The sequence below is a fragment of the Gouania willdenowi genome, chromosome 11, assembly GCF_900634775.1.
Source record: "Gouania willdenowi chromosome 11, fGouWil2.1, whole genome shotgun sequence".
Taxonomy (NCBI): Eukaryota; Metazoa; Chordata; class Actinopteri; order Blenniiformes; family Gobiesocidae; genus Gouania; species Gouania willdenowi.
Window position 1 is genome coordinate 676771 of NC_041054.1, and position 20955 is coordinate 697725.

At 37.9% G+C, this 20955-nt stretch overlaps 1 protein-coding gene across 16 annotated transcripts in view; it reads left to right on the top strand.

Annotated features, from left to right (window-relative positions):
• LOC114471771 (plectin-like) overlaps nt 1-20955 on the top strand; it is a 105040-nt gene that overhangs the window by 15104 nt on the left and 68981 nt on the right. For 2 of the 16 annotated variants that reach the window (XM_028460675.1, XM_028460678.1), the window contains exon 1: nt 13178-13247. The exons of 10 other annotated variants lie outside the window; for them this stretch is intronic. In XM_028460675.1, the coding sequence (XP_028316476.1) occupies nt 13193-13247 (55 nt within the window). In that variant the 5' untranslated portion in view covers nt 13178-13192. Of the gene's footprint in view, nt 1-13177; nt 13248-14765; nt 14839-20246; nt 20557-20955 lie in introns of those variants that run through there. 4 more of the 16 variants (XM_028460669.1, XM_028460671.1, XM_028460681.1 and 1 more) reach the window with 3 other exon arrangements.

Below are 20955 nucleotides of genomic sequence, written 5' to 3' on the forward strand. Positions count from 1 at the left end.
GTACAAAAATGATTTCAAACAACACAAAATTACATTAAAGTAAACAAAATGACAACATCCCTGTAGAAAATAACTTCAAAAACCTACAAAACAACATAAATATACAAAAAATGGCAACAAAAGTGCATCAAATGACTTCAACAATACACAAAATGACAACATAAGTTCACAAAGTGACAGAAAAACACTCTGTATTAAAGCTCATATTGATGATTGTTCTAAATGTTGACATGAATGTTGGTCATGTGACCCTCAGATCAGATATGATCGCATGTTTTCTGTGTAAACATTATAGGGCTGCTGTGATTGGCTTGGAATGTTTTCCCTAAACTAAAGTGTCTTCAATATTATGTGAGACGGTGCTGCTCTCATTAATATGTACTGTACGTCCTCACTTCAGGACCAGTTCTCCCACTGTGGGAGGCTCCCAGTACACGATCAGCTCTTTAACTGGCTTTGGCTCCGCCTCCAGGCATAGAGCAGGTCTGATTTCATTTGTTCCTCATGTTTTATAACGGAACCACTTCAGAGAGGAGGAGAGAGAGAGAGAGGGAAATGTCTTGAACATTCACTTCACTTATGTATTTATTGCTTTTTTATGTGTTTTTAACTTCTTAATAATGTAGATCCTGCTCTGTTTGTGTGAATGTGAGCAACAGACTGCTGCACAATTTCCTTTGGGATCAATAAAGTATTTATCTATCTACAGTATCTATCTATCTATCTGATCCAAGGGCCACATTATCAATAACCATGTCAGCATTTAGAATAATGACCAATCTGAGCTTTAATACAAGAAAGAACAAAGTGTTTGTTTGTTTTTTTAAATCATTTTGTGGGTTTTCGTTGTCCTATATCATTGTTTTTTTGTGTGTATATTATATTTTACTCTAATTTTGTGTATTTTTTTGTAGTCTTTTTTTATATTTTACTGTTATTTTGTATATCATTTTGTGTGTTTAAGTCATTTTTGCGTGTTTTTGTTGTTTTGTGTTTTTGTGGTTTTATAATTTTTTTTTTTTTTGTCTTGTGTGTAAATTGTGTGTATGTTGTACTCGTTTTTTGTATTTTTGTTGTAATTTTGCATATTTGCTCTTATTTTGTATGTTTTTCTCATTCAATGTTTTTTTTTTTTGCGTTTTTGGAGTTCATTTTGTGTATTTCTGTTGTCATTTAGTATATTTTACAATAATTTTGTTATTGATGCCTTTTTTTGTATTTTGTTATTTTTGTTGTTTATTTTTTAGTATATATTTTGTCTATCCCTGTTGTTTTTTGCATATATTTTTTTTTTACATTTTGGAGTACATTTTGTGTACTTTTGTTGTCCTTTAGTATATTTTACAATCATTATGTTTTTACTGTAGTCATTTTGTGCATTTTTGGAGTCATTTTGTATATTTTTCTCACTTTTTGTATGTTTTTGTTGTCGTGTGTTTCTGGAGTCATTTAGTGCGTTTACTTTGAGGACCAAACAAAATTAGGTTGCGGGCCGCATGTGGCCCTCAGGCCTTCAGTTGGTGAGCAGAGTTTAGAAATTGTCTTTAATACCAGATTAAAAGGACATCATGTCTTTGTTCCTGGTTTTAAATCATATTTATTATCTCTGCTGTGATGACATCATCTGATTAGCTGCTGGTTTCCTGTCCGTAACCTGACACTTCCTCTATAATCACCTGATCCTTCCTCTGATCCTCATCATCATCATCATCATCATCATCGCCCTCTGTGGCTTTGTTTAATCAGAGAGACAAGGATTAAAACCAGGTGAACATGGAAATAGGAGAGTTTAAAGTGACCAGGAGGGGGCGCTCTAAGTGTAGACACTGCATCACATACTGAAGTAGAGTTTCAATCCTCAAATGTGAAGTTTTGTCATTCCAGCAAGTTCTTTTTAACTTCTTTTTTAATAATATGTTAAGGTTTCATTTATTCAGACAAGTTTTTCAGGAAATTACTTTGATCTCCTATTCCTCAGAGGCATCTGCTGATCGCTTTGATGTTTCCTTTCCTTCCATTCCTTGACTTTTGCGTAATAATTCCAGCAAGTTCTTTTTGTCTTTTTGAATAATATGTTAAGGCTACGGTGGCCCAGAAAGGCCAACAACACAACAGTAAAGGTCACAACATAACGGAAATAGGGGGGAGTATTTTCAAAATAAAATACTCCGTGTTCAAGGCTGATTGACAGAGTTTACCCTGGAGGAAAACAGACCTTCCGGAGCCTCCAGCAGTCCCATTTCAGACTATCCAAAAAACATACTTGTAATACAATTTTAAAAGTTTCGGACTCGGGAGGATCAGACCTTTCCGTTGATACCACGCTGGGCCTGGTCTGAGCTCTTTGGAATCAAACTAAAAGTGCCAGAATATGTGTATGTGGTGGAATAACTCAGATAGAATAAATATTAGTGGAGTTACGGTCTTTGAAATTAGATAGAAAACCTGGATATTTTCCATCGGGACAAGTTGTAAAAAGAGGACATGTCCGGGTAAATCCAGGCGTTTGGTCACTACATATAGGTTTAATTGTTTTACAGTAAGTTTACACCACTGAGTTGAAATTGACACACATGTGCTATTCGTGCATATCAATATACTGTATAAGAATGAGAAGAACGTTGCAGTATGTTGTGGTGATGAAGTGAAGTCTGGGAATGAATTGAACATTTGGGGGGGGGGGGGATGTTTGGGGAAGTGGAAGGTCTTCAATTTCAATCAGGATCATTTACTTCCTTTCACTCTGTCATTGTGTGTGTGCGTGTGTGTGTTGGGGGGGGGGGGGGTGCCAAACACACATCATGCTGACATCAAAGCCTCACAGTCTTTAGTTGTTTTTGTCTTTTTTGTTTTATGAGCCTGACTTTAAATCTGAAGTTTTCACTGCTTTATCTCTAAAGTTCTGCTTCTATTTGTCGTGACTTTGATTTAACATCGACAAACATCAGTGGAAATTCCTGAATGAAGTCTGTAACTTCCATGGTCGAACGTTCCATTGAGTTGAATAAATTATCAACTCATTAAAGGGAACTTCCTCTGTTTTTACAAATGTGTCCAACAAAACACATTATTTTACACCATATTTGTTTTATTAACTTTTAAAAAAGCGACTGTTGAAGGACTCAGACCCAAAAGTCCTTCTATCAACACGGTTTGTGCATTTTCAACAGTCCGTGATTTAATCGCTAAGTTCAGCCCACTGTTTAAGGGAGAGTGATGGCCCCTTAAGAGAGCTCTTCTTCTCTGCTTCATTGTCTACTACCAAACCAGAGTTGGAACTGTTGACCTCCTGTGGTCATAGATTATTTTTCGGGTCAAGACTGTTTTTATCCTCTGACTGTAAAAAAGAGGTTTACATCGACTTATTTAACTTTTCCTGAATATTTAGAGCAACAAAAACCAGCTCAAGTCGTCATTTTGACCTAAAAATCTGTTAAATAATCTAAAAATCAGGCTGAATGTTTCACTCCAATAGAAAACAATGAGATGTTTACAGGCAGTGTGGCCTTGTGACATCATCAATCACATGATTTCAAGATGGAGGAACACAGGCTCTAAAACTGTAACGTAGTCCTATTTTTAGAAGTTAATTAAACAAAAATGGTGCAAAATAATGTGTTTTATTAGGCATTGATTTTATAATAAGTATATTTCAAAGATTTTAGGCCACATTTATAAAAACAGTGGAGGATCTCTTTAATAGATGTTGTTTGTTCAGGAGAAAACGACTTAGAGAAACTAAACTAAATCCATGCAGTGATCAATACATCTGATTATCTTTATCATTTGTTTGCGTTGAGTTTATGAACCAATTAAATCATTTCCTGGATATGTGTGTGTGTGTGTGTGTGTGTGTGTGTGTGTGTGTGTGTGTGTGTGTGTGTGTGTGTGTGTGTGTGTGTGTGTGTGTGTGTGTGTGTGTGTGTGTGTGTGTGTGTGTGTGTGTGTGTGTGTGTGTGTGTTCTCTCTGTCTGCTCTGCGTTTACTCACATTTCACTAATGTGTCGAGTCACTATGGCTGATCAGCCACGCCTTGTCGTTGGATTGTGATGACTCACTGCAGTGGACACACACACACACACACACACACACACACACAACCAGCTGACTCGTCCATGGTCAGATTTGGCTCAGACTCTTTGTCCTCACTGGGTTTTTCCAGCTTCCTGTTGGCACTGCACTGGTTTGCACTGGTTTTCAATCTCTGGTTTTCACTGTCGAGACTCACTGGGCGTTGGCAGTGATTTGGTGCCCAGTTCCAATTTTTGCACTGCATGTTTTCGCTGAAATCTCTAGAGGCAGCTTGTGATTTTAAGGCATTTATTGTCAGTGGGTTTGGTTAAGCTTTTATTTTGAAATCTAAATTTTGATCTAAAACAGTAGTGTCATTATCTTCTTAGTTCAAGGGCCAATTACGAACCAGTTTGATCTCAAGTGGGTCGCAATTTCTAGGTGGGAAAACATGTAATTTCAACTTTATTTTGCCCTATCAATATATGTAAAGTATGGTAGTTAGTAGTTAAAGATGTTGATGTAATCATCTTTTGTTTACCAAAGAGGATAAAAACAGTTGTGACCCGAAAAATAGGCTATGACCACAGTGGGTGACAGTTCCAAATTTCGCAGTTTGGTAGTCGACAATGAAGCAGAGAAGAAGAGCTCACTTAAGGTACCTTTACTCTCTCAAACAGTGCGCTGACATGCTCTGGTGGCTGAAGTTAACAAGTAAATCACTAACTCCACCCAAAAGGACTTCTATCCTTCAACAGTCCATGATTAATTGCTAACTCCAGCCACCAGAACGTGTCAGCGCACTCACTGTTTAAGGGAGAGTAAAGGTCCCTTAGGAGAGCTTTCTTCTCTGCTTCATTTTAGGTGGGAAAACAAGAAATTTCAACATTATTCTGCCATATAAATATTTGTAAAGTAATGACAGTTCTCAGACAAAATCCAATTTTTAAATTTCCTTCAGTTTTCTCAATTTAGGAAAAAAAAGTGGAATAATTTCAATAAAATTAAGATAGATTTATTTTTCAACATCTTGTGATTAAAAATGACTGCCATCATGTGTGAAAAATATTGTGGATATTCATTGAATTCTTGTGTTTTGGAAGGGTTAATATATCTACAACTGAATTATTTGGTATTTTCACACAATTATGTAGTTTTGATTTCATCATGCGTGCCAAATTTGATGCGTTAAATGGCTAGATCCGGCCCCCGGGGCTTGAGTTTGACACGTGATCTAAAGATGTGACAGCTGTGATGTGCACGTGACCTTTGAACTAAAGAGACTTTGACAGCGTTTGTCTGTTCAACTCGTTTCTTGAGTCATTCGAGGACTTTCTGTCCACGTTTTTAACACCGCCCTGCAGAGATCATCAGTCAGACCCAAAACTGTTGTAAATCACTGAAAGAATGTGAAAGTTGTGCATGAGGTGGGCAGATGGACGTGTGAAAGCTAGAGCAGGGAAGGAATGGGTGAGGCTCTGAATAATCAGGAGAAGTTAAAGATGTTGTTGTAAAGTTCTTTTATTTACAGAAAGAAGATAAAAACAGTTGTGACCCAAAAAATAAGCTATGACCGCAGGGGGCGACAGTTCCAACTCTGTGGTTTGGTAGTAGACAATGAAGCAGAGAAGTAGAGCTCTCCTAAGGGACCTTTACTCTCCCCTAAACAGTGCGCTGACACGCTCTGGTGGCTGAAGTTAACAAGTAAATCATTGACTGTTGAAAACATACAAATCCTGAGAAAACAAGCTATTTTGGGTGGGAGTCCTTTTTTTGTATGTTTTGTCATTTTGTGTATTTTTTGTTGTAATTTTGTGTTCCTGGAGTAATTTTGTGGGTTTGTTATTTTTGCGTGTTTTGGTTGTCATTTTCTTTGTTTTACTCATTTTTTTTCAATATCTTTTTGTGTGTTTTTGTCATTTTGTGTTTTTGAATTTATTTTTGTGTGTTTCTAGAAAGATAATCTGACTGCAGGGGGCGACAGTTCCATCGCTGCGGTTTCGTATAGACGATGCAGAGAAGAAGAGCTCTCCTAAGGGACACAAACCCTGAGGATAGAAGGACTTTTGAATGGGAGTTTTTCAGCAGTCCATAATTTACTCGCTAACTTCAGCCACCAGAGCGTGTCAGCACACTGTTTAAGGGAGAATAAAGGTCCCTTAGGAGAGCTCTACATCTCTTACACCTCTGACCTACAGGTGGATTACCTCTGTACGGTTAAGTGACGTAATATGGCCATTCTTAAAATATAATGAGCAGAAAGTACAGACATGTGTAAATATAAAATATAAATTAAAAATATTCATACTGTTATTTTCATCTTTTGCAGTTTTCGGTCTCTGTCAGGAATCTTTTTCTCTGTGTGTGAGAGTTTATAAGGGTTGGTTGTTGGTGCAGATGCTTTTATTTTGTCCATCTGAGATTTGTTCTGATGATTCTTTTTGATCTGAAGCCACGTTACAGGTAATATAGAGCACATGTTAGAGAAGTGTCTGCATCCAATGAATCATGGTAGGAATTATTGGATGCACCCTCAACACGGGCAACTTTTATCACATTAGGCGCCACAAAAAGGAAAGAACAAAAGTTTTACCTGAAATTTTGTCTTGTGAGTTTTTTGCCCGTTTGTGTATTTTTGTTGACATTTTGCATATTTTTGTTATCATATTGTGTATTTTTGTTGTTGTTTTGTGTATATTTTCATACATTTTGAATATTTTAGTTGTCATTTTGTATGTTTCTAGAATTATTGTGTGTTTACTGTCCTTTTGCAAATTTTTGTTGACATTTTGTATGTTTTGTTATAATTTTGTGTATTTTTGTTGTGTTTTGCAATTTTAGTTATTTTGTATGTTTGTTAATTTTGTCTGGTTTTTGTCATGTTGTGTATTTTTGTTGGAATCTTACATGATTTTTGTTAGCATTTTTATTTTTTATTCATTATGATGTTTTGACAGTTATTGTGTATTTTTCTGTCATATTGCATATTTTTGTTGGCGTTTTGGAATTTTTTGGCCTCGTTTTGGCAGTATTTGTTTTGGGGGACACACAAAATACCACAAAAGGCAGAATGTGGCCCCACCATTTGCCTGCTTTGTATCATCTCCTCTGATTTCTGAGCTTGTGTGTGTGTGTGTGTGTGTTGCACACTCGTCTTCAATTATTTTCTCACACACGTTTCTTACCAAAAAGGTTTGGAAAAACACTTTCCAATAGTTCTATTGTGCTATTGTCATATGCAGCCAACATGTTGTTAAAAGTCCTAAAAAGAATTGGCGGAATCCCCAGAGCTGCTATAGGGCGTTTTATGAGAGCTTTAAAATGTATTATTAGTATTTATTGAACGTTCCTCTTCCAGCTGAATCACATTTTTGTGTTCGGAAAAAAACACTTAAAAATCCCCCAAAATCCCTTTTCCTTATTTGTTATTCTTTAATAAAAAATAAAATAATAATAAATAATCCATCCATTCATTTTCAGACCAGCTTTGTCCTGTTTCAGGTTTGTGGGGAATAAAGTTATAATATTAATTTAAATTTACAAGATTTCTTTTTAAAAACGTTTTTCTGCAGAAATTTTCTGAATTAAGACATTTTGAAAAATATATTTCATACTGATATTAAATAAGATAAATTCCTATTAAAAAAAATGGATTTGCTAGATTTTGTAATTTAATTAAATAAAAACATATGTTTTGGAACAAGTTATGATGAGATGACTTATTGTTGTAATTGGCACTATTTTAAAAAAAAAATACAGTTTAATTGAATTAAATGTGTAACTTTTCACATGGGTTTTAAAAAAGAGGTTTTTAGTGACAATTAGTTAAAAAATTACCAAGGTTTTCCATAGTAAATTGTTTTAAAAGAACAGTAATGTTTGCTTTAAATTTCATGACATAATTGTTTTTGTTTGGTTTTATTTAGGATTTTTGTGTGTTTTAGACCTTGTTCGTTAACTTTTTGAGGATGACGATGCATTTCCGTCTAAATCCTTTACGCCATCTTTGAAGCATTTGTGACTTTTAAACACACAGACGCTTGTTTTGTTCAAACTGTGGGATTTCAGGCGTTTGATTAAATTTAACTTAACAGAAGCTTGTCTGTTAAAAAAAATAAGAATTTGATCGAGCTGAACTGTAATTTAAAGGAAACTGTCTCATGTCTTTTACGCTTTACGCCGATGATAATCACGTTTACCGAGGGGAGCTCGTAATGACGTCTGCATGTGTTTAATTTGAACAAAAGCAGATTTCCAGCTAAACTTGTGTAGTTTGTGTACGTGTGTTTATGTGAAGAGAAACTACTCATCATCCGCAAACATTTTTCCAAACCTCCTGCCTGTAATTTAGCATTCAGACAGCCGCTAGCGTCCCCGCATCATTAAAAGTAACGAAGGCTAAAACACAGACACCATTGTCTAATCAGGGATACGCTTTGGTTTGGTTGAATGAGGAATGTGAAGAAATGTGGAGTTCGTGGAAGTTTCTCCTCGTTTCATATTTAGATTCAATCTTTTAGTGATTTAGTGTCCGATCCCCCTCCGATGCTCAGTATTTCCTCCGTTGAATATACTGTAGTTGAGAAATAGCCCATGTGTTAGCATTTGACTTTTAATTATTCTGCTCTTTGTACAGGGTGACCATATTTTCATTTTCCTCTTCATACTCAAAGTACTCAACGTTTTCTTAAATCTACTGCAAAAATACAATATAGTAGATTAATAAGATGTTATTGTCCATAAGGTTTAAAAATGTATTTCTCTCTTTAAAACAGACTTTAGGAAATGACTCGAATCAATCACCTTTATTATGAATTATAACAATCTGTCCATGAAAAATCTCATATAAACCTTCTTGAAATTTCTTATTAATTGAAACAATGAGCAACTTTTCCTCCTGGAAATTAAAAAAAAAAGAACATTAATAATTAAATATAAACTTCAATAAGTTCCTTGGTTTTTAAATCTCTCTGAGGTTTTATCATCCAGGAGGATCTTTGTACTGAACTTTCATTCCATCTTAGACTTTAGTCTCGTTCTCTTTTTCTCGTGTGTGACGATTTCGTGATTAAAATGATTGTAATCACATAATAATGGCTGTAAAAAGCAAATCGTTAGCTTTCAGAAACTGGTGGAATTTCTCTGTAGAGCAAATATTAGCAGAGTTACGGGCTTTTAAATGAACATGTTATCATAGATGCGTTCAGGGTCTCGAGGGAAATCCGGACATTTTGATGAGTTTGTAAAATCCGGTCAGGTGGTCCGGTGTCACGGTCTGACTTCACCTCGTACTGAGCATGTCCACTACTGGAAAATGAATTTTGCTACTTCCGCCGTGCTGAGATTGAAAATTGAATTTCAAAGCTAATGTTATTTTACGAGTGTCTTTTCTTGGGGAAAATGTACAACTGCTCAATATACGAGGCAGGAGACGTTCCAACGCCACAGAAATGATAGACAGGTTCATCTTCTTCATAGTGAAGGGTCTTTTATTTTCTAATAATAAGCTGTTGTATTCATATAAATCTGATCATTGATTTTTTTTTTTTTTTTTTTAATTGATGGTCGACTGATGTGATTTAAGCATTTTTTAAAATCAGTACAGTAATATCTGTGCATGGATAATCCAGCACAGGTACATCACAGTACGTAGCAGTCACATACTGAGATTGTAAGAGAATCTCAGTACGGAGGTAAACTCAGACCGTGACACAGGACTTTATGTAAAACGATGACATGTCTGGGTAAAAGCAGACCTACTGTATGGTTCCCTAATCTTTGTAGTAATGTCACTCAACTGTTATTAAGATATGGACTGGTGTTGTATTATTAACTGAACCCTTAATGGTTGAGCCATTATTGCCTTCCTTTGAATGCTTTCGCTTTCTTCTCTGTGAGAGTCTCCTCCTCTCTCCTCATGCTCATCCTTCCTTGTGTTCGTCCACTGAGGAGAGGAAGGATGGAGAGCATCGCTCGTCCTTTCTCTGCTGACTCACGGTGACAATGAGCTGAAATAGTTCATCACAGTGGCTGCAGAAGTGTTTCATTCTATAGAATCTAACTTCTTAGAGCCAAAGACCTTCTTTTTTATTGAAGATCTGAGAGAAGACGTGAGATGTTAAGATGTTGACGTCTTTATCTGATTTGGTAGCCATCTACGAGCTTCTCTTCCGTGATGGTGTCGTAGTGGTGAAGAAGGACGAGCGTCCGCAGTCGATGCACCCGCTTCTTCACGGGGTGAGTAACCTGACGATGATCAGTGCCATGCGCTCGCTCAGGACCAAAGGCTACGTCAGGGAAACGTTCGTATGGAAACACGCCTACTATCGTCTCACCAGTGAAGGAATAACACACCTGAGGGATCGGCTGCACCTGGCGCCAGACGTCATGCCCACTCCCCTTCAACAACCCCACCGATCTGGTTCTTCTTCTCATTTCCAGGCTGTGGGAAAGTCGAGATTTAATGTTTCCAAGCAAATGAGTGGAAGAAGTACGCCAGCAGGCATGACGGGGGAGAGGGACTTTAGTTTTAGCGTGGCCAGGAAAACTATTTCTAAGGTTCTCAGCTCTTCTCCGGCTCAACCAAAGATACCCATAGAGGTTCCAATGGTTCAGAATGCCACTACCACTCCAGAAGAGACTGTACATGTTGGGGGACCTTGTCTCGGGGGAGTGGAAGAGGTAACACCTCTGGTTGGGCCTTGCCGCCATGACCAAGACATTCATGAGGAGTCAACAAAACCAAAGATCTACAAGCCAAACATCTCTCCTTCGTCTTTATCAGACAAAACAGAAGAAAACTTTGCACTTTCAGAACTTGACACTACAGAACGTAGCTTGGCAGGTATGAGGACCATTTCTCCAAAGCTTCTCACCATCTCAAAGTTCAGTCTTTGTTCTGCCTCAGAGACCGACCGTCTGGATTCTCAAGTACTACAGTCATGTTTAGTACGCAGAGGTGGGTAGGAACACGTTACTCCATTACATACATTAATCTGCTGGGAAAAAAAGATATAAAAGGTAGAAATGACGACTGAAAAGTTTGTTTTGATCTCCAAGAATAAAACTAGGCACTAGGGCTGGACAATATATTATGATTCAAGATATATCAAGTTTTCTATTTTGGCGGTATAGAAAATAACAATGTTGTCTATATCAATATATTTTAACTTATTTTTATTTATACAATCACACAGTACAAATCACATTATATACATGTTTAATATCATTCATAGAGTACAGTCAAACACTGTCCTTCATCATTTTTCCATATTTCTGAGATATAAACTTTATTTTATAGCTTAATTTGGAGTAAAATATTCATTTTAGGAGTCGCTGCTTTCTCTACTGCTCAGAACAGCATGAAAAGCTGAGTTAGATGAATTACTGAGTGTGTTCTAACCCAGACATTCATCTAAACAAGCCACACTACAGACCTCACTCACACATGCTGTCCCTCAGAGGGGAAAGACTAAAACTGTTCGTTAATAAATGTGTCTGTGTGACATTTTTAATCAGCAAATTTAATCCAGATTTGAATTTCTGCTCAGACTTTTAATTAAAAATATGGACATTTATATTGTATGTCGCCATTTTGAGAAAACATATTGAAATATGAGTTTTGCCCTAGTGGGGAGAGTTTCAAGCTTTGCATTGTGGGACGTGGAGTCCCGTAGACGGGTGCATAGCAGAGTTTTTACTTTGTTCTTAATGTTAAATCTTGTTTTGGGTCTTATACGGAAATATGTGAATCTGTAATCAAATGTCTGGTGGGGTGAGGTGATGGAATCAAGCCAATCACTTTCCTCCTTGTCTGTTGAATAAACACTAGATACTGTATCACTCAACCTTTGATCCATTCAAGTGGTGCCAGAGAAGAAACAATTATCTTACATGTTTCTATTCTATTCTTAGGCCTGACTGTACACATACAGTATGATTAGCAGTGCTCCCATGTGGAGGATTATCTTTGTCCTTTTTGCTCTTCCAGTTAGCTCTCATTATGGGGAGGAATGTAAACAAATCTACGAATGCAAGAGAAGAAGTCAAACCTCGGCTCAGAGGCTCATGGAAATATTTGGAATATGATAATGTTGCATCTACAAGGATTACACTAGCCTTCATTAGCAGACTTCACCATATGTCAAATAATAAGAATATTCTGCTATATTTTTGTATTAAAGCTGCCGGAGACCATGTTTTTTTTAGATAAAGACACAAGCTGTGTTGTAAATGTCATTATGTACTAAGTCTGACGTGTAATTATTATGTAGTTTACATTAGATGGTATGAAATGTTTGAGTACGCAGGCAATACCCAGATGTACAACATGTGTTTAGTATGCACGGTGGTAACACTAGTCATATTCAACCATCCCATGATGCATTGCGAGCGAAACGTAAAATGGTCCTGGGGCTGGCTTCAAGCTAAAAATTTGAATTACTTTACTTTAAACACTTTATTGAAATTCTCAGTAAAGTTTGGTGCATTGCATTGTGGGATGTGGAGTCCTGTAGATGGAAGTGTTTGTTCTTACAATGGAATCCACGTGAATGGATTTTTAACGTGTTGCTATATTTGTCCCTTTTCCTGTGTATTTGTGTTGTTTTCTTTGTTTTCATTTTCGTTTTGCATATTTTTTAGTTATTTTTGTATTTATTTTTTGTCATTTAGTGTATTTTCGAAGGCGTTCTGAATACTTTTGCTGTTATATACAGTATATTTTTGTCATTTTGACGCTTATTTTTGGGGGTCGCACAGAATTTTGTTGTTATTCTAGAGAATATTAGACCTCTGGTTATAATAATAGAAATATACAGTATGTTGTTTTGTGCGCCCCCTGCTGGACACCATCAATGACTTACTGTATCTACACATGTTCTCCATCTCTCCTCCATCCATATTCACATATAGAAGAAGCCGACCTCTTTCATGAGGTCGGGGAACTTTCCGCTGCTTGTGGACATTGATTCGTGACTCAGCAGAGTAATGTTGGTCCAATTAAACCACACTCAGCCTTTCCTGCCAAACTTTCCAGAAGAAGGGCAAAGCATGCCTTAAAGGCAACACGTGGCAGCTGCTGCCACCTTTTCCTCTGGCTTCTCGGCTCGGCCCAGCCAACGTTTTAAAAAAGACCTGTAGCGTGTACGCTGTCATTCCTCACATATGAGGAGGAACTAGGATGGAAACGCGTTTCACCAGGGGCTGCATTGAGGATTTGATTCAACACGGCCAAGGTAGGAAGTGATGGACACAGTTCTGTCTTCTTACCATAAGGTGTCAGCACAGAAATATACAGAGAGCACAGCACAGGGACCAGAAGAGGAGGCTCAGCAGATACACAGTGTTGGATGGTTTACCACTCAGTTATAAACCTATCAGTCTGTGTATCTGTGTCTGATTGAGTAGAAAACGTCTTTGTTTGGGACAGAGACTGAAAAGTCCTTCACTTGATGACTTTAACACCAGAGCAGAGGGCTGGACGACGCCCACTAACTGCCAGTGTCTGGGATCAGGTTTCCTGAGGGTGTGGACCACATGTTGGTCCACGTCTCACTAAACGCTAAAGACGGGGACATCCATGAAGTTCAGTAGTCACACCATCAGCTGCAGAGATGTAGCTAATGGTTCGTAAAGGCAGATTAATATTCCAAGCTTGTATTAAATATGATGCGTTGTTGCATTTACAAGCATCAGAAAGTCCTCAAATGCATTTTGGTATCCATGACAACAATAATTATTAAAAGGATCCTTAATTGTTTTTCCAAATGTGGCCTAAAAAATTCTAAATGTACTGATTATTAGATCAATGTCTAACAAAACACATTATTATGCATCATATTATTAACTTTTAAAAATAGGACTTTTTTACAGTGTTAGTCTGTGTTCCTCCATCTTGAAATTACATGATTGATGATGTCACACGGCCCCACTGCCTGTAAACATCCCATTGTTTTCTATTAAAGTGAAACATTCAGCCTGATTTTTTCTAAATAATCAGGAAAAGTTGAAGTTGTCTCTTCTTGAGGGACCTTAACGCTCCCTTAAACAGTACGCTGACACGCTCTGGTGGCTGAAGTTAGCGAGTAAATCAGTAAATTTTCCCTCATTTTTAGATTATTATTATTATTCATATTATTGCTGTTATTAATAATAATAATTATACAATTATTAATCCTATTATGATTTTTGTTGTTCTCTATTTATCTAAGTTTTATAAGTACATTAAAAGTTGTCTGCCTTATTTTCTTACCTCTTTTGCATCCATCCTAATGATCTAAAGTACATTTTTCTCACATAAACCAGCGTACAGTAATTGTTCAGATCTCACGGGTTCGTTAAAACCCTCCTCGGCTTTTTTTGGTGCTTCCACAGAGCGACCTTTGTTACAGCAGCTCTGGCACAACCTGTGTTTTCCGCTCTTTGTCTGAATCCTGGTGAAAAAAAAAAAAAGTGAAAAGTCTCCCCGGGAGTTTGTGGAACTCTCCGGTTCCATCCAGTGGAAATCATCATCATCATCATCATCACGCATGAGATGCTGTTTCCACAGAGGAAAAAAAGCCTCTCACACTGGGCCCATGCTCACTGTGTTGCTGTTCACTTCCCGTCCCAGCCTCAGCTGCTTTCTCTCTTTCCCGTTTCTGTTTTTTTTTTCCTTTTTTTTTACTGCGTTTTTTCTGCACGCCCCCACTGGTTTTGATCTGAGCACAATGTCGTGAGGTCAGCTCCGACTCCCTGGCAGTTCCCTGTTCTCTGTGAAAGCTGTGGAGACGCAGAGTGGAGAAGAGATGGATCTGTGCTGCTGTTTGTGTCCAGCACCGCCACACGGTAGGTGAACTCACACTAACCCACACTTACTAAATACAAACTCAAACTAAAACAGTCTGTGATGAAGCTGCTGCTGCTGCAGTAAAATATGCAATATTAGAGCTCAATGTTGTTGTTTTTTTTTAATTTAGTGGATAAAAATCATTCCTCACACCTGCACTTTCTACTGGTTTGGGTCTAAACTCTTGTTAATAATTGAATATTTTTGACGTATTTGCTGCTTAAAGTAGTCTGGAGGATTCTTTATTTTTGTGTGATGTGTGTGTGTTTACGTGGGAGTGTGTGAGTCGTTGTGTACAACAGATACCATGTGAGCTCTGGTATAGGGGGGAGTGTACTGGTTCCTCCCATTATAGGGAGTGGTGCAAGATGATTAATTCCAGACGCTGGTTTTTATCCCATTTGCTCCATCCTCACTGAGCAGATTAGACACATTCCTTTCCCTACTTTGGGAATTTTGTCTGAAGTCGAACTGGGTTCATTTAAGGTTTGTTGTTAAAACAAAACAAAAAAAAAACTGCTCATGCTTTTGTGCATCAAACCCGTTAATAATTGGAAAAATCTAAACTTTCCTTCCCTTTATGAGCTCATTATAACACATACTGTAACACCTGTAGGAAAATGGTTGAATATAAAGTACATGTGATGAGTGGATGAGTTGAGAGATTTTTGTTTTGGGCGTTCCTCAGTCATTATCCGTCAAATCTTCCTTCCTCCTCTAATCAGGAAAGGGAAACAGTGACTAAGCGCTATTTTTTTAACTTACGGTAGCAGCCATTGACACAGAGGACATCCCTGTTACTCATAGAACCAAGTGTTCCTCATAATCTATTTCTATACTATTCTAGCATTTTAAAATTATTTTTGGCAACAATTTAATGTTTTAATCCAAAGCAGGACAACTATAGTTACTATTAAAGAATCATTGGCAGTTAAACAGCATGTTATCATTAAAATGTGCAAAAACGCCACATTTACCACTATATATAAATATATATATAATATAGTGTATAGTATAAACGTATCTGCTCCCTCTGCAAGTGTACGGTGGAACATCAACACAACTTTTCTACTGCAATAACAATGAAATATTTCATCGTGATTAAGAAAAAGTATATATTTACTGTTAATTAACACCTTTTTAATGCAATTAGTTATTTTTCTAGATAGTATTCCTTGGAATTCCTTTTTTTTCCTCATTCCTGGAGCTGCTACTGGTCGGTTATGGCAAATTCCTGTGTGATAACGCAAACATACAAATAAAAGCCTCAATTATTTATTTTTTTAGTCATTCTAGGGCCACATTTTAGAAATTTGTCAGCTTTTAGAAAAATTTCAGTTGTTTTGGGGGTGACCGTGGCTCAGGTGGTAGTGAGTCGTCTTCTGATCGAGAGGTTGGGGGTTCGATCCCAGTACCTGACTATGTGTCGAAGTGTTCTTGGGCAAGACACTGAACCCTAAGTTGCTCCCAGTGGTCGACTAGTGCCTTGCATGTCAGTTCTGTCCCACTGGTGTGTGAATGTGAGAGTGATTGGGTGAATGAGCTGATGTGTAAAGCGCTTTGAGACTGTTTCAGTGGTGATGAAGCTCTATATAAATCATGTCTATTTACCATTTGTGTTTTTTGTGCAGTTTATTTTGTTGTTTTGCTTTTGTTTTTTTCTCCTTCTGTGATTTTGTTTTTTTTTAAAATTTTCATTACGTGCGTTTTTGTTGTCATTTCTTGGAATTTTGTTATTTTGCGTGTTTTTGTTGTCATTTTGTAAAGTTTTGCTGTTGTTTAGTATGTTTTTGTTGTTTTTCCATTTTTAGAATCATATTCATTTTTTTTTTGCATGTTTTTGTCATTTCTTGCACTTTTGTTGTTTTTGTGTGTTTTATGTGTATTTTTGTTATTTTATTTTTCATATTTCTTCTAAAATGATTTACAAAAACATATTGTAATTAAATTCTGGTGACAAATGAAAAGTGAACTCAAACAAAAACGACCACTTCAGAAAAACTGCCAAAATAAAATAATGTCAAACCGATAAATAAATAAAAGTGTAAGATAAGTCAGTGTTTGATGATGTGCTTTGTGTTTAACATCTTGAAACATGTTTTTTGTTTTGGTAGCTGCACTAAATCAGTCTGAGGGCCACATGTGGCTGATTCAAGCATCAGACAAACTACTACTTCCACTTTGATCCTTTCACAACAAGAGCGCTAATAAATAGACAAAGCATGTACACTGTTTATTGTTACATTGTACAGTGTTTCTATTGTAACACATAAACATTATGTAAAACATGCGATGTACATATTTTAGTCAGAGTATCTTGTTGGTTGGAGCTTTGTTCTAAATGGTGGGTTTGGGGCCCCTCTGAACTTTAGCCTCGGCCCCCGACAGTCTCATAAATCCTTCCTTTGCTCTGGTTCTAAACATGTCTGACTCCTCCCACAGTTCTCTACATGTGTGTAGGAGGTGTGGCTTTGCTTTGTTCAGCTTTTATTGTTCCACTCCATCGAGGATGTTTTTCACTCACACATTCATCCATTCATTCCATCGTCATGTACGTCACTCCTCTGAGGCTCCGCCCACAGATTACTCTTCATGCTGGGTTAGGGTTAATCAGCTGTGTCCTTATAGAGAGATGAGGCTGTTGTCATGGCAACACAAACATTTCCTAACTAAAGGTTGAGTGATAATATGTGCTGTTATTTCTTTACATCAGCACTCATGGAATGTCTCAAAACTAACCAATAATGCAGGGGTTCTCAACCTTGGGGTCAGGACTCCATTTGGAGTCGCGAGACACTGGGAGGGGGTCGCCATGTGCCTAAAAGAACAATTTCAGCTCATTTTTGCTTTTTTTTTTACCATTTTTTGCAACTACATCACTATCTTTGCCATATTTTTGCTCTTTTTAATGCGTTTCTGCTACATTTCTCCCATTTCTACACAATGTTTCACACTTTCCAGACATGTTCAGCACTTATAAACCCTTTCCACCTAATGTCACATACTTTGACCCAATATTTCATGCTTATTTTTTGCACAAATGTAACCACATTAATCATTTGTCATTCCCATTACGTGCCAGTTTAAATTAAATGATTAAACTACTTGTTCCAATATTGATGCTGTAGATTTATATCATTTTTCTTCTTATACTACAAACATTTAACCATACATGTTATATATTAAACTGACCGTTAGGTTCTTTATTTTCTATTAAAATTCACTTTTTTTTCCACGCTACGAGGACTTTATTGTCAGTGAAGAAAGTCATTTCAAGATCATTAACACACAAAAACCAAAAAACACAAAGATATGGACCGGAAACAAAATGTAACGTGGAACTAAAGAGTAAAAATAATGATTTCGGTCGGTATGTAGTTCACATGGAACGCAAAATAAACAAACATTCATTAGCTGAATTAAAAAATGAATTTCTTGAATGTTTAGTTATTTCCTGTATTTTTGATTACTGCACTTTGACATTTGTTTTATTAGTTTATATCTGAAATATGACTTGTTCCCTGTTAGTTCAATATATTTAGAACTTGTTATTTGTCAGGATTATTTTTTTTTGGGGGGGGGGGCAATGGGTGCAGGTGGGGCTTGAAATTTCACCTTCGTTCAAAGTGGGAAACACCCAAAAAAGTTTGAGAAGCACTGCTTTAGGCTTAGACAGGCGTATTCCTTTTCTCCGGTCGTGCCTGTTCTCCCGCCTTTGAACCTATAATAGTTTTGTACGTTCCGACGTGATTGGACTCCCCTGAATGTTCCTGCGTGCTCGTCTATTTTAGCTCGTTTTACGCAGCCTGGGTGGCGTGTGTTGGTGTAACTCAGCAACTCTGAAAATGTCTGATCACAATCTTGGCGCCGCTGGCGTCGGGTTACAGTCGGATAATGTTCTGCTGTCATTGTTCATGGCTACAGTGTCATCGGCTCTTCATGTCCCGACGCTAATGCTAGCAGGTGGAGCTAACAGTGACAGCAAACACGTGTAATTATCAGTGATCAGAGGGTGGAAAGTGTTCAGAGCACTTTAGCCTTAAAGGGATCTTTGGGAGTCTTTTATGTGAGTTCTTGGCGTTTTGTATATTTAGTCGTCATGTGTGTTTATGTTGTATTTTGTGTGTGTTTTTGGAGTCATTTGGTATATTTTTGCTATTGTTTTGTGTCTTCTGTCATCTTGTGTGTTTTTATTGTAATTTTCTGTGTTTATCTCGTCATTTTGAGCATTTAGTTTGAGGGGCCACAGAAAATTTAATCGAGATCCACATGTGGCCCCCGGGCCGCCAGTTTCCTATATTTGCTTTAACTAATCAGGAAAAGTTAAAGATGTCGATGGAATCCTCAGTTTACCATATGGACTCCCACTTAAAAGTCCTTCTATCCTCAGGGTTTGTGCATCCTCATCAGTCCATGATTTACTCTAACTTCAGCTACCAGAGCGTGTCAGCGCACTGTTTAAGGGAGAGTAAAGGTCCCTTAGGAGAGCTCTTCTTCTCTGCTTCATTGTCCACTCTCAAACCACAAATTTGAGACTGTCGCCCCCTGCGGTCACAATTATTTAGCTGTTTTTTTACCCTCTCTCTGCAAACAAAAGAGTGTAAAAGTTAAAGTAGTTCCATTTTTAAAAGTTAATAAAATAAATATGGTGCAAAGTAATGTATTTAGTGAGGCATAGATCTACTAATAAGGATATTTTAAAGATTTTATGCCACATTTGCAAAAAAGTGGAGGGATCCCTTTAATACTTTGCAGAGTGTTAAACAAAGATGAAAATCTGTCTAATTTCAGGGGCTTGAAACTGTATTTTGTGGAACAGAATCCAGACTAAGTTTGGGAGACATTCAATCTGATGTTCAGCCAAAACACAAGGAAGCAATTTGCACAGAGTGGAGTTACATAATGAGGCTTTTATTGTAAGTGAGTGGCTTTTTTTATGTGCAGTGGAAAATGAAACACTGAGACTCAGCCTTAGTGTAAACATTTAGAAGAAGAGGAGGAGGAAGAGGAGGAGGAAGAGGAAAACTCCTCACATGGAAAGATTGGAGGGAATCTGGTGGTGAATAAGTTGGAAAAAGTGACTCTTGGCTCAAACTTAGTCACTATTTGCCCGCGTCGCTGCCACTGCAGTGTGTGTGTGTGTGTGTGTGTGTGTGGCCTCATGTATTATTAACTGCTGCAGAGGAGACTGCAGAGAGCCAGTCCCAGTAAGACAAAACCAGTGGAACCACTTGATCTGAGGAAGAGGACGAAACTTATTTATAGCTACGTCAGAGAATGGGAGCTAATTCTGAGCACAGGGCTACTTTAAGCAGCGTGGGGCAGTGAGTGAATGTCGATGAAAAGGTGGGAACAGCTGAGGGTAAAGTGCACAACAGAGAGAGAGAGAGAGAGAAAGAGGGAGGGAGGAGAAGAACTAACGCTGCTCTGTGTCTCGTCTGTCCTTCTCAAAGTCACGGATAAGTTTGCTGTAGCTTTTTAAAGTCCGGGATGGCACCACACCCCTAGCCTCGCCCTCTTCCTCCTCCTCCTCCCCCCCCCCCTCACCTTTCACCCCCTCCCTCCCACCTGTCCTCACACACAGTCTGGGACTCTCCACTTTGCACCAGGCCCGATGCCGGCGAGCCCCCCTGGAAATGTGTTCCCGGCCCTGGTGGCTGTGGGCCACATCGTTACCTTGATCGTAGTCTGGCAGTGGAGGGTTCGCCAGAACAAAGGTAAGAAAAAGCCTGGAGTGGAGACGAGGAGATGTGGTGTGGAGTGGGGACGCTTGACGGATCACACTCCTCTCTCTCTCTCTCGCTCTACCCACACTGACCCCCCCTCGCGGCTCTGTTTCCTGTGTTGAGATGTTGGAGTTAACCCTGTAGTTGCTGGCTGAGGTCTGACCATGTTGGCTTGTTCTGGTCTAGTGTGTGTGTGTGTGTGTGTGTTGCTCTGATTCAGTTTCACTTCCCCTGCTGACATTCTGAGTCATTCACATGCTTTACGAAGATAAAGTGGCACTCAGTCGTATCCCCTGAGGTTATTTCATTTTAAATGTAATCTCTGATCAAGACGTCGGTGTTATTAGGCTGGTTCTACCGGTTTCTTCCTGGAATGGGTTTCTTGTTGTT